This window comes from Ambystoma mexicanum, chromosome 1p (assembly GCF_040938575.1).
Source record: "Ambystoma mexicanum isolate Mex_15411 chromosome 1p, UKY_AmexF1_1, whole genome shotgun sequence".
In the NCBI taxonomy this organism is placed as follows: Eukaryota; Metazoa; Chordata; class Amphibia; order Caudata; family Ambystomatidae; genus Ambystoma; species Ambystoma mexicanum.
Genome location: NC_090921.1, coordinates 1,289,678,640 through 1,289,696,308, shown reverse-complemented (window position 1 = coordinate 1,289,696,308; position 17,669 = coordinate 1,289,678,640). Strand labels below are relative to the sequence as shown.

Genomic DNA, 17,669 nt, shown 5'->3' with positions numbered 1-17,669 from the left:
TAAATCTTCAATTTTCCAGAATTCCAAACCGCCTTCCTGTTTTATTTTTTCCCCTTATATTTAACTTTTAAAAACATATGCATGTGACTTAGTATCTCTCTATTATTTGTGCCCTGGTCAAACATCCCTCCCTCTGTTTCTGCACTCCATTCCCTATGATATTTAAGGATTTTCTCCAGCATGGGGTCTGGTATGGATTCACATGCTCATGAATATTCCCCGTCGTCAGGCTGGGAATCCTCGGTAAAGAAAAATCAGTATCAGTTTCGTTTCTGATCTGTCTTTCGTAGTAGTAACCAATTACTGATCTCTGCGTCATACTGACCACAGCCAATGACTGCCATCTCCCTAAGCCCCGCCTCTGGCAGCCATCTTCAGATTTTTACCGCACGTTCATGTGTTGGGATCCTCGTGCTATTGCTCTCGAGCTGTAGTGAGTTTTCGCGCTTTTTCATAGGAAAATTCTCTTTTTTCGGTCAAAAGAGCCTCAAGCTCCCCCGTTTCTTTATCCGATCAACGGGGACCCGTGTCGGATTCCTCTACGCCCCTCAAGGGTGAAGATTTCGTCGAGCCACGCTTTTGGAGGACTCCAGAAGTTTCTCAGGCCCATCTCGGACATGGCCCAGGAGAAGGGAAGCTCGACGCCCGGAAAGCTGTTCAGGGTCTGACCTGGATCCCAGCTTCAGAATGTCTTTAAGGAGGACGAACACTCCCTTTGCCTCTACTGCCTGCATGAGGACAAGACGCACGTGGAGAAGGACTGTGCGTTTTGCGGCAATATGTCGGAGCGGACCATGAAGGACCGCCATCTGCGTCTCGCCAACTGGCTGGAAGGGAAGAGCCCGTCAGGCGAGAAGAAGCCGAGCGGTCTTCTAAGACCTTCCGGGAGCGCCGAACGGTCGGGCTCTACAGTTGCCAGGCAGGGCGCATCCTCCCCGGCGCCATCAACCACGAGCCAACGCTCTGGCTCGGATAAGAGGAAGGCCGAGCACCCGGCGAAGCTCCTGGAGAGACCCCGGGAGCTCGAAGGCCCCATCGCAGGGGGAGCGAGGCGGTGACCCTCCCCCCAAGGAGAAGGCGGTGAGCGCACCTAAGGTGGTGAAAGCCTTGATCCACCCTGCCAAGGCCTCTATCGAGACAGTCGCGGCGGCCCTGGCTCAGCCTGTGGAGGCTACACCAGTGGAGGCGACTTCGGGGCCCAGAGTCTCCCTGCCACCGCGGAGGTAGTCCTCTTTCAAGCCCATCGACAGGACCCCCATGAAACCTCCAACGGAGAAGAAAAAGAGGGGGGGCAGGAGGTTGTTGTGGATTCGGCCTCAACCTCTGAAGAGGAGCTGATCGAAGTCTTAAGCCACGGCATTGGCGTGGAAGAAGACCAGCCTGTCGGGAGGGACCCCGACGTAGGAGACGACGAGAACGTCGAGGGTGCCGACGAGGCTCCTGACCGCCCGTCGGAATCCCCTCAACCAGTGCCGCAAGACAACTCGGCGGCCATTTTGTTGGCTATAAAGTCCTTATGCTCGGCGATAAGGACGAGATTGCCGTTACCACCAACGGAGGAACTGCTCCCGACGGGGGACCCGGAGCCAGGCCCTTCTGGGAGCCCTCCTCCTAAGAGAAGAAGGATTCATCCTCCACCTCCTTTTCAACCATCGTGCCCTGCTCAGCCCTCCTCCCCGTCCACGACCCGTGGGGATGATACGGGGACGGACACGGCCGTGACGGGTACAGACGACGAGGTTTACGACGAGGATCTTCCGTCGTCACCTCCTCCCCAGGCTTCCCCGCCCGACGAGATTGGATCGTTTCATGCCATGATCGCCAGGGCTTCCGAGCTTTTCCAGCTCTGCCCGGAAGAGAAGAAGGAAGGTTTCCTTTACCAACGGCGCGAGACCAAGAGGAAGACGGTCCTCGCTGTACCTCTACTGGACGATATCTGGGATGAGGGTCTCGCCCTCCTCAAGAACCCATCCACAATGCCTGCGAGAAGGGATCGGTACAAGAAGTAGTACCGGGTCCCGGACGCGGCCCCCTTGTGCCTTTGGGCACAGCCGACCCCGGACTCGGTCGTCTCCGCGGTGGCCAGGAAGAAAGCGGGGGGGGGGGGGAGCTTCGGCCTCTACGTCAACCTCCCTCCCAGACGGCGAGGGAAAGAAATTGGACACGATGGGACGCAGAGTCATCTCATCGGCAGCAACGACGATTAAGGCTGACAACGCCTTGGCTATCGTAGCCCTCTACGACAGGGAGTTGTGGTACAAGATCGCCCCCCTGCTGGACTTCCTACCGGACGCCAAGAGGGCGGAGGCCCTAGAGATCTTGCAGGAAGGAGAAGTGGCGTCGGACCACACCATTACGATAGCGACGGACATCGCTGACACTGGATTTCGCCAGTTGGGCAACGGCGTGTGCCTTAGATGGCGTGGATGGCTCAAGGCAACGGACTTCCGGCAGGACGTGCAGACCAGAGTTTTGGACATGCCCTTCGACGGGAGCAACGTGTTTGGGGAAAACAGTGGACGATTCCCTACAAGCCATCAAGACGGACACGGAGACGGCCCGGGCTCTTGGTGTTCTCCAGCAACGACGGCCGCCCTTTCGGAGCACCGGAGGCAAGCAGGGTGCCTCCAAAGGTTCCGGCGGCGGATATTCCACCTACCGTCAAGCGGCCCGGCTTCACAGGAAGCCTACAGGGGACAAGTCGGGCGGACCCCGCCGTCGTCGCCAGGGAGGACAAGCCGGCAAAGTATCGTCGAAGCAGGACTGAACCGGCCGTGGGGTCGGGCCCCCACCGAAGCATCCCAGTGGGAGGCCGGCTGGCGAACTTCGTCAGCGTGTGGGAGTCCATCTCCACCGACCGTTGGGTGCTGGACGCCCTGGCCCAGGGTCACGTGCTCGAGTTTCTAAAGAAGTGCCCGCGCGATACACCTACAACCCCCACCCCCCCCCCCCTCCCGTGGCCAGGAAGGAACATCACGTCCCTCAACTTCTCTTGGAGGTAAAGGCGATGCTCAAGAAAGGCGCCATTGAGCTCGTCCCAAAGAGGCTTCGGGGCTCCGGAGTTTACTCAAGATACTTCCTCGTGAAGAAGACAGGAGGATGGCGTCCCATCCTGGACCTACGACGACTGAACAAATTCATCAAGGCACAGAAGTTCCGGATGGTCACCCTCCAGCACGTCCTGGGTCAGCTGGAGGAGGGCGATTTCCTGTCGTCGTTGGATTTGGAGGATGCTTACTTCCATATCCCCATCCTAAAGGGACACCGAAAGTTTCTCAGATTCGTGGTCCAAGGGCGTCACTACCAGTTCAGAGCCCTTCCCTTCGGATTGAGGTCGGCACCCAGGTTGTTGACCAAGTGCCTCGCACCGGTGGCGGCGTGGCTGCGCCTGGAGGGGATCCACGTCTACCCCTACCTGGACGACTGGCTCATCCGAGCAAAGACAAGGGAGATTGCCGCAGAGCACACGGCGAGGACCGTCCAACTACTCACGGACCTGGGATTCTCCATAAACTACGCCAAGTCCCACCTGGTGCCCGCGCAAGACGCACTGTTTCTGGGAGCGAAACTCGACACAGTGGCGCTTCTGGCTTCTCCGTCGGAGGAAAGACAAGGGCCATCTTGGGCAAGGTGCAGCGGATGCTGGTTGCGGACGCGGCCAGGGTGAGGTCCATCAAATCCCTCCTCGGAATGATGTCTTCTTGCATTTATCTCATCCGCCTGTGCAGGCTTTGAATGCGCCCGTTACAGGAGTTCCTGGACGCTCGCTGGATCCAGACGACGGGCAGCTTCGAGGACAGGATCACACTCGACGAGAGCTTCCGATGAGCGATCCGGTGGTGGGGCACCCGCGCGCATCTGACGGTGGGCATGGACTTCCAGACCCCGGGCCACCAGAAGAGTGACCACGGATGCCTCCCTGGAAGGGTGGGGACCGCACACCGAAAATCTGCACGCGAGAGGCCTTTGGCTGCCGACGGAGAAGTCCCTCCATATCAACGTCCTGGAGCTCTGTGCAGTGTTTTGGGCCCTCGGGTCCTTTCTTCCGTCTCTCAAGGGCAAGCTGGTGAGGATCTTCACCGACAACACCACCACCATGTTCTACATCAAGAAGCAGGGCGGTACCAGATCCCCAGCCCTGTCCAAGGAGGCGCAGGATCTGTGGCATTGGGCCGTCGTCCAAGGGATGTTTCTGGTGCCGTTTCATCTGGCAGGAATAAAAAACACCATCGCCGACTTGCTCAGCAGAGAGCTGCGCTCGTGCCACGAGTGGGAACTACAACAGGATCTAGTGGACCGCCTCTTCCGACGGTGGGGCACACCCCAGATCGATCTGTTCAGCCGAGGAGCATGGGCGATGCTTTCTCGTTCCCCTGGGAGGGCCTGTTCCTATATGCGTTCCCTCCATTGCCGTTGTTGATCCGGCTCATCAACCAGCTCAAGAGGTCACGGTGCAGGATGATCCTCGTCGCACCTGCGTGGCCGAGGCAGATATGGTTCCCGGACCTTCTGAAATTGTCAGCGTCCCCGTCAATCAAGCTGCCAGTGGACGCGGATCTTCTCTCCAGGGAAGGAGGCGCCATCCTCCGTCACGACCCGAAGTCACTGAACTTGCAGGCCTGGCTCCTGCAGCGTTAGAGTTTGGAGGTTACGACATATCGGCCGACTGCAGAGAGGTTCTTGCAAAGGCCAGGGCGTCCTCAACTCTTAAATGCTACGGACACAAATGGAAGAGGTTCTCTGTCTGGTGCCACGCACAGAAGATTAACCCTCTACGGATTACGGCTCCTCAAGTACTGCCGTACCTACTGACACTGGCCAAGGCTGGACTGGCGCACGCTTCCATCAAGATTCATCTTGCTGCTATCTCCCGATACACCAGAACCACGGGACGGACGTCTTTGTGGTCTCATCGTCTGGTGAAAGAATTCATGAAGGGACTGTTCAGATCGTTCCCGCCGGTGAAGGCTCCGGCCCCGGCGTGGGAGCTCAACGTGGTGCTGACCAAGCTCATGGGACCTCCGTTCGAGCCTCTGCACTCAGCTCTGTTGAAGTTCTTGTCGTGGAAAACAGCGTTTCTTGTGGCCATCACCTCCGCACGACGGGTGGGAGAGATCCAGGCCCTTTCCTGCAAGCCCCCGTACTTGACTTTTCACGACACGAGGGTAGTGGTCAGAACGCACACCTCCTTCATGCCCAAGGTGCCGTCGGACTTCCACCTCAACGAACCCTTGGTGTTGCCTGTTTTATTCCCGTCGCCTTCGTCGCCGGCTGAAAGGACTTTGCACTCGCTGGATGGGGCTAGAGCGCTGAAGTTCTACGTGGACCGCACGAAGAGTTTTCGGAAGACGTCACAACTTTTTGTGAACTTTGGACCTGTCAATCAGGGGAAGGCTCTCTCAAAGGCTTCCATTTCCAGATGGCTCTCCGGCTGTATCATGTACTGTCATCGGTTGGCAAACCGACCGCTGCCTGGCCGTCCGAGAGCCCATTCCACCAGAGCGATCGCAGCTACCACGGCGTTCCTATCTGGTGTGCCCCTGCTGGACATCTGCAGGGCTGCTACGTGGAGGTCGACGCACACCTTCATGAAATTCTACTGCGTCGACCGGGATTCCAGGGAGGAGTCCAGGGTTGGCCAAGCAGTGCTGCGCAACCTGTTCGCCTAAGGTGAGCCTGGTGAGAAGGTAAGAGATGCTTAATGTTGAGTTGTTGTATTGCTTAATGTTGAGCCTGTTGCCACCTCCCGTGGTTGTGCATGTGTGTACTGCTATGTATTCTTTTATTCATGAGCATGTGAATCCATGCCAGACCACATGCTGGAGAAGGAACAAGTTACTTACCTGTAACTGTTGTTCTCCAGCATGGGTCTGGCATGGATTCACATGCGAACCCTCCCGCCTACCCCTCTACGGCTCTTCACTTGGTCATACTGCCACTTCACTTGCTACCAAATCTGAAGATGGCTGCCAGAGGCGGGGCTTAGGGAGATGGTAGTCATTGGCTGTGGTCAGTATGACGCAGAGATCAGTGATTGGTTACTACTACGAAAGACAGATCAGAAACGAAACTGATACTGATTTTTCTTTACCGAGGATTCCCAGCCTGACGACGGGGAATATTCATGAGCATTTGAATCCATGCCAGACCCATGCTGGAGAACAACAGTTACAGGTAAGTAACTTGTTCCTTATCTTGATCTAACAGAAGGGCCTTGCACATGTAATCCAATGGGGTTGTTGGCTCCATAATAACTACCCTTTCCCGTCAATATTTTTACAGTATTACCAATTGCCTTGTCCCACCCCAACAACCCGTATGCCTTCCCCGTACCCCCTTCTTATACCCCACACTCAACCCTCTTTGCTCCCCCACACACACACAAAAATATGGATATGTCTTTCACCCTTCCCACGTCACACTGTAATCTGCCACAATAGAAAAATGTACTAACAATAAAATCACAACAAATTAAACTCTCTACCACAACTACATTTTTGTTCTCACACCTCCCCTACTATATACCAGATAGAGATCCCAGACTCACTCTCACTATGTATGTGTATATATATATATATATATACTCTATCGATATCCTCTTTTCTTCCATTATACAGTGCAGTCTTCTCCCCTATTACTTAAGGAAAGGATCCTGTTACTCCACAAATCATAATATAAAGGCCTAAATCAAAATATACACAACACCACATGGTTTTCTATTTCATCAATCTACAATCTCCTCTCCTTCACACTTCCCAACACTCGCACACTCTCCTCATACCTCATTTATTTTTCTCCAAATGCAGGCTCACTTACGTCTGCGTGTTCACCCGATGTCCTCAGTCACTGGGTCCCGTCAACGGCCTGCACAATCTGGGGACAGCGCCACGCTCCAAAGATCAGGCAGGAATTCGAACACTGCTCCTGTAAACCTCTCAAAGGTTGTGCATGCCAAGACTGGTCGCTGCAGGTGGGCGCTGCCCCTCCAGATGTGCAGCCAGGAATACTCCGTCTTCGCGGGGTCACTGGGATCACGTCAGGGTCACCGAAAATGTAGGGAAACTCCTAGCGATCAGACCAAGAATATACAACCTGCTAGGGAAAAATACCAGGTGTCCCCGCTTTTGAGAAAGTTTTGTTTTGTATACAAAAGTCCACTGCCACAGAGCTCTCTACGTCTTCCGTACAAGATTCAGGTTATAAACTCACAAATCATCATGCATGACATAATCGATGTACAGTGTTACTCCCCCAACCTCATTCGCTACTGCCTATATACACGCTAATGATTACATATTGCCCATTTTCCAATTTGTTCTGCTGTCTTTTCGCTCATCTTCACCACACATGGGTAGTGTCCTCGTCCATCATGAAATGTTGTAAAGCAATTGGTTAACATCAACTGGCACCACCTTTACTTTTTATCCTAACCACTTGGCATGCATCTGGTTATCAAAGTGAGACTCTTCGAGGTCAGCCTGGTCCGTGCAGACAAAGCAGCCCTTTTCTTAAGACACACATGTTGGCGCCCACCTCATGCACTCTCCACTGTATGGGCCTCATTCTTAGCTCTTCATGGTACAAAACTTATTTCATGTAGTTCTCTGTTGTCTCCTTTATCAGTCCACCCCTCCCCAGAAGTGAACCTAACATCCCACTAATCAGTCCATTATGCAACGGATTTAGAGCCCATTTCCCTGCACATCTGGTAGTTCAAATAGAGTGACCATCATTCATAGGGGTGTTAATGTCTTTAATCTTAGTTCATGTTTGGGCATCCCAAGACCGTTGCCTTGGCTCTCAGGAATACGACCTTGGTACCTAGGCTGCAGCCCTCCATTTCTTCGGCTGCACACATTCCTACCCAATTAGTTCAGAGACCTAGCTGATGTGGGGGCATGTGTGTTCTTTGACGTGCCTGGGAATCGGGATGCAATGATCAGATCAGAAATACGGCCTTGTTCTGTGTTTTCTATGGGAACCCGGCCTGCGCGAATTCACGCCTACTTGTACATGCAGTCTTAGTTTGTGTATGACTGTTGTGTATATTTCGAGGGGATTGGGTCCTCCGACGTATTCCATATCTATGACAGTAATCACCACAGATGTGCTGCTTCGGAAAATCTTCGGCGTCCTGCATCGATGTGCCGTCCCCGAGGACCTCCTCCGACTGCCGACGTCACCCGATGTGATAAGTAGGATGCACGACGCCCATAGCCTCAGTTCCGTTTTTTCCGCGAACATGTTCGCTTCGTGAATCTCGGTATGCCTCGACTCTTTGGCGTTTGCTGTTTTCTTCTCGGTTCGTTGAACCTGTTCGGTTTTTTGTGAAGACCAGTTTGTGGCGATGTCTACTTCATCTTCAACCCCGTGTCCGGGCTTCAAGAAATGTGGGGACTGTGGGTCCAAGTTGTCGGTCACGGACTCGCACGACGCCTGCCTCTGGTGCCTCGGGGAGGCCCACGATACGGACGACTGTGTCGACTGCCAGTCGCTCACGGCAAAGGCCTTGCGGGAACGCAAGAAGCTGTCGGTAGGTCGGGTGTCTAAGCCCCCGGAAGTCGAGGTCTACGGGGCTTTCGACGGATGACTCGAGGGGCGACTCTCCACGTCATCGTCGGAAGTCCAGTGGGTCCCCTTCCAGGAGTCAGTCTCGTCACTCCTCCCCCTCTTTGAGGCATTCCTGGAAGCGCCGGCATCGGTCGCCTTCCCCGTCCTCTTCCGAGGACTCCGCCCGTCGGCGGGTTGCTTATCCCTCCATGTAAGCGACACCGGAGGAATGGGGTTCCTTCAGGAAGCAGATGCTAGCGATTCTTGTATCGCAGGGCACCGGTCCATCCGCGCCTCTGAGTGGGGTTGGTCGGCACCAGTCGAGAGACACCGCTCGTACGCCTTCGGGCTCGGGTGGTCGGCACGGCTCGCGGATAGGCCCCGCTCGGACAAGGGTAGCCGTTCTCGCCATGCCCGTTCCAAGTCCCGGTCCTCGACGCGTTCGAGACCGCATGATCTTGTGCCGTCTTCAAAGATTTCTCTCGAGGCTCCACCTCCGACGGGGTCGTCGACGCTGTTGGCGCCTAGGTCGTCGAGAGACACGCTCGGAGCTCCGGCTTCGAGGCCTGTGTCGACACCGTCGATGCTGGCGGCGCTGAAGCTGACGTCGATGCCGTGTCTGTCGGCGCCGACTCGTTCGGCGCCCTCGACGCCTTTCGAGGCGGTGGTGTCGGAGGGACCCCGTGGCACGGGGTTAGCCCCTAGAAAGGGTCTGGCTAAGGTCAGGCACTGCTTTGGTCCCCAGAGGTCTTCCTCTCCCCGCCTGGAGTACATTTCAGAGGGTGATGAAGGCTCTGATGACGGCTTGGTTCCGGTTCTAGATGAGCTTATCTCGGGCCATAGCTAGTTTAATGACCTGAGGCAGTCACTGCATGATGCCAGTGGACTGGACACCTCTCCGGAGGTGGAGTTTTGTAGGCCGGAGCCTGGCACTCATGCCGATTCTTCATATCGGCGCCTTATGTCTCGGGTCACCGAGTACTTGGGTTGGTCAGCTCCCCCAGGGGAGTTTGTTCAGGATGATCTCACGGACATCCTTGATCTTGGTCCCCCCCCACTGACCCGGTTTTGCCGTTTCATATGGCTCTGCAGAGAAGGGTAGCAGCGGCTTGGACTGCTCCGGATAATCTCCCGGCAGTGGGCAAGTCTTTGTCGTGAAAATACCGTCCAGCCAATAGCGACCCCTGCTACTTGTCCAGGCACCCCACTCCGGAGAGTTTGGTGGTGCAGGCGGCTACGGCCCCGGCAAAGCAGGCATCGTATCCTACCATCCCTCTGGATAGGGACGACAAACGTTTTGACGGCTGAGCGAAGAAAGTGTTTTCTTCAGGGGGTATGTTGCTTCAGGCGGCCAACTCCATATGTGCCTTGTCTCGTTTCACACACACACTCTGTGGAACTGTGTTGCATTAGAGGCTGAACATATTCCCGAAGGGGATGAACGGGATGATTTCCTTGCTATGGTTCAGGATGGCAAGGATGCCATGTGTGAGGCTGTTCAGTCGGGTTTGGACATGGCAGATTGTGTCAGCCGGTCCATGGCGGCGAGCACCGTAATACGCAGGTTTGCGTGGTTGTGGAAGTCTGGGTCCGCTCCTGATGTGCAGTCCCGGCTCCTCAACATGCCCTTTGACGGTGAACATCTTTTTGGCAGCAAGGCTGACGAGAGCCTTGAGAGGTTGCAGACCTCCAAAGCTGCAGCAAAGTCGTTGGACGCTGCAGTTCGCCAACCTCCGCCTTTTCGTCCCAGGGGACAGCAATGGAGGGGAGGTTCCTTTCGCAATTACTCGTCCTTCAGTAAAGCGAGAGGAGCTAGCGGTCAAAGAGGCCACCGTAAGAGTGCCAGAGGTGGAAACAAGGGAACTCGAGGTGCCAAGGCCGCTGGGGCAGTTGCCTCTTTGCCCTCAGGCAACGCCGCAGCCGCTACCACTCAGTCATGAGGCCAGGTCCCATGGTTCGCCGGTTGGGGGAAGGCTGGCGCAGCATCTTGTAGAGTGGCAAGCCATTACTTCAGGTGTGTGGGTTCTGGAGATCATAACCCACGGCTACTGTCTTCCTTTTCGGCAGAGGCCTCACGACAATCCACCTGGGAACCTCTCTTTGAAGAGTCCGGATCCGCTCCTTGCGCAGGAAATTCAAGCCCTGCTGGAGAAAGGCGCCATAGAACTGGTGCCTGTAGCGGAGAGGAACAAGGGATGGTATTCCCCTTATTTTTTGATTTCCAAGAAAGACTGGGGATTGAGACCCATCATGGACTTGCGCAGTTTGAACAAACTCCTCAGGAAGGACAAGTTCAAGATGGTTACTCTCTCTCAAGTCCTCAAGGCCCTTCAACTTCAGGACTGGTTGGTGTCTCTCGACCTCAAGGATGCTTACTTCCATGTGCCGATCCATCCCAAGCACAAGAATTACCTGAGGTTCGCGGTTGGCGACTCACACTTTCAGTTTCGGGTCCTGCCATTCAGATTGACCTCCGCCCCGAGGGTTTTCACCAAGCTCATGGTGGTGGTGGCAGCGCATCTCAGGAAAGGGGGGATTCACGTCTACCCCTACCTGGACGATTGGTTGATCAGGGGGAGCTCTCCCGAGCAAGTCCTGGATCATCTGTCCGTCACCTGCCACTCCCTTCACAAGCTGGGCTTCTCCCTCAATTTAAAGAAGTCCCATTTGACACCAACACAGCGGCTCCAGTGCATCGGAGCAGTGCTCGACACATCCCTGGGGCAGTGTTTTCCTCCCCAGGTGAGGGCTCTTCACATTCAGCAGATGGTGCACAAGTTTCAACTTGCCCAAAATCTCCCAGCGTCCGAGTTCTTGAGACTGCTCGGCCTCATGGCATCCTGCATTCTTCTGGTGCCAGAGGCTCGTCTGCGGATGAGATCTTTGCAGTGGGCACTCAAGCTCCAGTGGTCTCAGTCCTCCGGCAGGCAGTCGGACCCTGTTCAGGTGCCGCCCTCGGTCGCCCAGGACCTTCTGTGGTGGGCCGTCAAAGGCAATCTGATGAAGGGAGCCCCATTTTGGCTGCCCTGGCCGGAGGTGAAGATCGTGACGGACGCATCCCTCACGGGATGGGGAGCTCATGCCAACGAGTTGACAGTCAGCGGTCATTGGTCTCTGTCGGAGTCCAGACTCCATATCAATCTGTTGGAGCTGAGGGCCGTCAGGCTAGCCCTGAAGGCTTTTCTGCCTACTGTGCGAGGAAAGAGTGTCCTGATTCTAACGGAGACCATGCACTACCTCAACAAAAAGGGGGGGGCAGGGTCACTTCCTCTGTGCAGGGAGGCGATGCAGCTCGAGTTCTGGGCCATCCAGCAGGAAGTTTCAATCTCGGCTGTTCATCTGGCCGGAGACGACAACGAGACGGCGGACGCTCTGAGCAGGCAGAGCACGGTCTCTCACGAGTGGGAGCTGGCTCAGGAGATTCTCCTGGAGATCTTTGCCCTTTGGGGGACCCCTCAAGTAGATCTCTTCGCCTCCAGTGTCAACCGGAAGTGCGAAAGGTTTTGCTCGTGGGAATTTCCCTCCACGTCGTCTTCCCTACCGAGACGATCTGCTCTCACGGGAGGGGGGTCAGGTTCCTCAACCTTCAGGCTTGGCTTCTGAAAGGTTGAGGTATAAGGATTGGGACCTCCCTGAAGATGTGATGGAGGTGCTGCTCTCGGCCAGGCGGCTGGCAACAAAGTCTCTGTACTGTTGCCGTTGGAGAAAGTTCTGCGACTGGTGCAGAGTTAAGAATGTGGATCCTTTTGAGTTTGACAATCCCATGGTTCTCTCTTTTTTGCTTTCTTTGGCCCACAGGGGCTTGCAAGTGGGGACCATTAAAGGTTACCTGGTGGCACTGTCCATATTTAAGCGCTCGTCTGAAGTGTTCCTATTTTAAGATTCCTTTAATTTCTCAGTTTTTGAAAGGGCTCACTAATGTGTTCCCTCCGTCACCTTTTCTGGTGTCCGGTTGGGATTTAAACCTTGTTCTTAAGTTTCTTATGGTTGCTCCGTTTGAGCCTTTACATTCTTGCCCTTTGAGACTGCTAACTCTTAAAACTGTGTTTTTGGTTGCGATTACTTCCGCTCGCAGAGTGAGTGAGTTACAGGCACTTTCAGTTAAGCCACCCTTCACTGTGTTTCATAAGGACAGGGTTGTCCTTAGAGTTCGCCCTTCTTTTCTTCCGAAGGTGGTTTCGGAATTTCATTTGAGCCAGAAGGTTGTTCTTCCGGCGTTCTATCCTCCTCCACATCCTGGTAAGGAAGAGGAGAGGCTCCATAGGCTTGATCCTAGGAGAGCATTGAGCTTTTATATTTCACGCATGTCCCGGGTCAAAGTGGATGATCAACTTATCATTGGTTACGCTGGAAAGCGTTTGGGACAAGCTGTGACGAAACAGACTTTGTCTCGTTGGATTATTTTAGCTATCTCAGAGTGTTACCGCTTGGTGGGTAAGGACCCTCCGGCTGGCTTGCCGGCCCATTCTACCAGGGGAGTGGCTGGGTCTACCGCCCTGCAGAGGGGTGTTCCCATTCGTCACATCTGTGATGCAGCCACCTGGGATTCAGTACATACTTTTGTACGTCACTACTCTATCGATTCCATCAGAGGGCAGGATCTGGCCTTTGGCAAGGCAGTCCTATATTCCGCAATTTGATTGGGCATGCTAAATTTGTGTTCCAAATTCTTTTTCCATCTCCTTGCTTGGTACTGCTTTGGGAGTCTGTCATAGATATGGAATACGTCGGAGGACCCAATCACTTCGAAGAATAAGTTACTTTCTTACCTGGTAACGTTCTTTCAATGGGATGGTCCGACGACTTATTCCATATCGCTCCCTCCCTACCTTCCCAGCTGCAGAATTTCTTTTGCGATTGCAGCTTGCGTTCCGCAAGGCCTTGTGTGTCTGACTGGCAGAAAACTGGTGGCACCTGTTCTGTGGGAAAAAAACTATAACTGAGGCTATGGGCGTCGTGTGTCCTACTTATCACATCGGGTGACGTCGGCCCTCAGAGGAGGTCCTCGGGGACGGCGCGTCGACGCAGGACGCAGACGCCAAAGATTTTCCGAAGCAGCACAGCTGCGGTGATTACTGTCATAGATATGGAATACGTCATCGGACCATCCCATCAAAAGAACGTTACCAGGTAAGAAAGTAACTTGTTCATTCATACTATGTCCTACATAATGCAATTACAACGTTAGCTTCCTCCTTCATGGTTTCCAATTCCCACCAATTATCCCTACCCAGGACACACATCCCTACACTGTCCCGTGCTTATTTCCATATTCCAATATATTTTTCGCAATCTTAATCGCCTAGGAGAGCCAGCAGTCTGAACATGAATCCCAACAGTTTCTACAAATGTGTTGTAGTGCCAATAGTCAAAAGACAGTTGTGCTGCTGCACCAACTGTGCCTTTAGACGCCTTGTCGTTTATCCCAAGCCACATAAGCTCTTGAGCAGATTACCAATTCTGTGATGGGGAACTTGCAGATCTGTTACCATTATGGTAACCTTTGCAGTTGGTAAATTTGCTGTTTTATTGATGAAGTCACTTGTCGATTTTGATGTAAATCACCAGGAGGCGGTGATCGTCAAACATGCTTGAAAAGAAATGTATTTAGTACACTTTTGGAATACATTGTATTCTCAAAGGGTTAAATGAACAAGAATGGATGTGCTTAATTGTTTAGACAAAGGGTTATATAGGGATGAATGTAAACTTGTCATGCATCCTAATAAGTAAGCTAATACCCTTTTACCAGATATTGTATAATACTCTAGTTCTGATTATGCATGTTGAATTTGATACAAGTATCAATTGCATCGCCACCAAGTTTAACTGGTTTCTCTACCTGATACCCATAATAGTCGAATAGGGAAGAGCCCAGTAGGGAAGATAACATAAGCACTGCCCTTTTTCTCTCCTCACACCTGCAGAATGCCCAAGCTTGTAACCTGTGCCCAAGGAGCACTAGAACCTTTAACAGCCCATGTCTATTGAGAGAAAGATTTGCGATTGAAGAAGGACCCTAACTCTGAAGGGATGAAAGGAGTAGGAGTGATAGTTGGAAGTCACAAGGGGGGGGGGGGCACTTCTTGTATTTAACTGTGCTCACGTTTGTTTCTAGCCTTGCAGCTGACGACTTCATTAAAACCCCAACTGGCGACCACTTTGTGAAGGCATCAGTGCGGAAGGGCCTGCTTCCAGAGATCCTGGAGAACCTGCTCACTGCCCGTAAGAAGTAAGTGCTCAGTCATGGCAGAAGGGGGATAGTCTCTGCACTCATGCAAGAGTATGCCAAGGACCAAGACTAACACACCCATTCTTGCCTAGCCCCATCTACTTATTTCTCTCTAGATTGTGGAGCTGAATCCCTGAGAAGATGTGTGCCCTTTGGCTCTGGTACCCATTTTTAGGATGCAGAATGGACATGCCTCCCAGAGGCCCAATTGGGGTTGGAGAAACGAGCCTGCTCCCTACATACTATTGTGCGATCTGACATTTTCTCCAGTCTGGATGCACCCAATATGGTTCCAGAGCCACGGATCACTACATTCTGACATTCCTTATTGAAAGAGCATGTCCTGGAAAGAAAAGCACACACGCCAATAGCCTCTCCCAATGTATGTTAGTGTTAGGAGTAGACAATGTTACAGCTCCCCTTGCATTGTCTTTCCTGCATTTGTTCACTAATACATGCTCCTCCCAGAGTATGGCTGATCTCCCCTCTCCTTTGATCTCAGGGCAAAGAATGAACTGAAGAAGGAGACAGACCCTTTCAAGCAGAAGGTGCTGGATGGGCGTCAGCTGGCATTAAAGATTAGCGCCAACTCTGTGTATGGCTTCACTGGGGCGCAGGTGGGAAAATTGCCCTGTCTGGAGATTTCACAGGTATGTAGAGCTTTTAGTGGTCGTTCTGGTGAACTATAGCATTTGCTACAGGGACCTGCCATAGATAAAATAGCCTCTTTGAATAGAAGGGTGCGTGCGGTACAACATTTCTGTGGCATCAGTATGCAATTTTCTTCTATTGGCCCGTTTATCTCTCAAACTTAAACATTGTAAGTTATTGCAGTTAACTATAGCTATTAACATGGACTTAATCAAAAACAAATACCTATACACTGCATAGAGATGGTTGGATCATGAAAGTTCTATGCAAGCGTCTTTGTTTTAGAAAAAAAGAGTAAATTGCTTCCCATAACTAGCAATGTGATATTGCCAAACTTGCGGTAAAATAATGAAATGTCAGATCAATCGGAGACACTGAATATATTATTTCTAAGAACAATTAAAGACACAACCCATCACACAAAATAGCCATACAATAATTTGTATATAGGTAAAGTTGTTCTCATTCTACCCCGTTATGCTAAGGAACTCAAATAATAAGCACTCATTTTAGCCCAGTTGTCAATGTTACAATTTTTTCCACCATGATGATTTTGTAGTATCATACATCAAAACGAATGATTGTTGGATAGATCATCCATTCTCTTCTATAATTTTCTTTTTCTCTTTCATCACTTTAGCCAACAGAGTTATCAAATCATGAGTCCAGTAGTTCCAATTAGACTGATTTCATTTTCACAATATTTATTCTTCCCAATCAGCTCCTTTTCTCCAGCTTTAGATAATTAATCGATTCACATGCTTTGACGATATGCTGGTGTAAGTAGAGGACCCAAGAACAATACATTTAGAACTCAAATGGGCCTCTTTCCATCAATGTCTCTGGTTCCATTAGTTCGCCCAGGAGACAACTCGAATCATAGCCTGAGGTTATGAATATTCTTTACTTTTGTTGGTTTTGTTTTTTTCATGATGGGAGGGAGAAGGGCCCTTCTAGCCATACAAATATGTTTGATTGAATTTGTTTCCCCTGTCAAATTTAAAAATATCTTAGGTTTTTAAAATGGTAAATGATTAGACCCCTTACAAAAAGTTGTGAATGGTTTGGGTTAACTGCACTAGTGGACCAAATTGACAAAAGTGCACCCTGTGTTTTTCCTGATAATTCAAAGCTCCAACTTTTGCAGTTTAAGACCAAAGACCTTGAGGGAAGTTAGAAGCAGGCCAATTTATCCTTAATGTGAGCCTAAACACAGTTGGTCCATCTCCTCTGATGAGAAGTTTAAAGAATGTATTTCTGAAACTTGAGACTTGTCAAAGTGAATGAAAATTGAGAAACACTTCCGAAAAGCTCTCCAGTACTCTCCAGCTAGGAACCTCAGCTTAAAGATCTTTTGCACCATCGTGAGCTTCCCAGTACACTTTCCTGCTAGGAAGCGTATTCACTGTTCCATCCTCTGATGCCCTTTTGCCAGGTTTCTGTTGTATACAGGTTTTCTGCTTTCAACCATTCATGTCTTTCAGTAATGTGCAATATCCTCTTGACAAATGTTCATCTCAAACATTAATTTATGCTTGCCTTGCTTATTTGGCTCTCTTTATCACCATTGCTTTTCATGTTGGTTCATAGCCAATGTACTGGTTTTATCACAGTCCATAACTGTGTTGTACTTATTCTGTATTTTCACCAAATTGACTTATTTACGGAAATTCACATGTTTCTTTCTTTTATCTACTTGTCGTGTACAGTAATTATCTGTTAGGCAGAATTATATGCAGTACCCTTTGGGAACACCACACACAATTAAGACTACAAGTGACAGTACAAATTCACCTTTGGTACAAGCCTGTACTACACAGTAAAGTGGTAGCGATGGCTGAGCAGCCAGACTTATGTCAAGAGTAAAGTGAGCAGTATCAATAGTTACACAAAGGACAGTAATTACTATGGTTCAAACAAACACTGACTCAAGGTTTCTGAGTAAAAGAATATACATTTATTTACACATCAGTTGTAAAACAGTTCATTAAAGTAAAGCAGTAGAAAAATCTCACACTCAATATACTACACACCATCCAATAGATTCTGGACAAGTTGAGCTCAAAATGAAGTGTGAGCAAAATGGCACTCCAGAAATTTAAAAGGGAGGGAAAGACAAGGTTAGACACAAATGAGTGCAGCACCAGCAAGTAAGCAGGGCAAACTAGATAAGGCGACTACCGTGAGGAAATCAAATCAAGAGGCCTGAGCCAAAGTCAATGGACCAGAGTTGTTG

The 17,669-nt window shown here is 51.4% G+C and overlaps 1 protein-coding gene across 7 annotated transcripts in view; it reads left to right on the top strand.

Moving 5' to 3' along the window:
- The window catches only part of POLD1 (DNA polymerase delta 1, catalytic subunit), a 1,263,933-nt gene that overhangs the window by 593,431 nt on the left and 652,833 nt on the right, over positions 1–17,669 (top strand). For all 7 annotated transcript variants that reach the window (XM_069605393.1, XM_069605349.1, XM_069605354.1 and 4 more), the window contains 2 exons: positions 14,669–14,782; positions 15,285–15,432. In XM_069605393.1, coding sequence (XP_069461494.1) covers positions 14,669–14,782; positions 15,285–15,432 — 262 coding nt within the window. The remainder of the gene's footprint in view (positions 1–14,668; positions 14,783–15,284; positions 15,433–17,669) is intronic.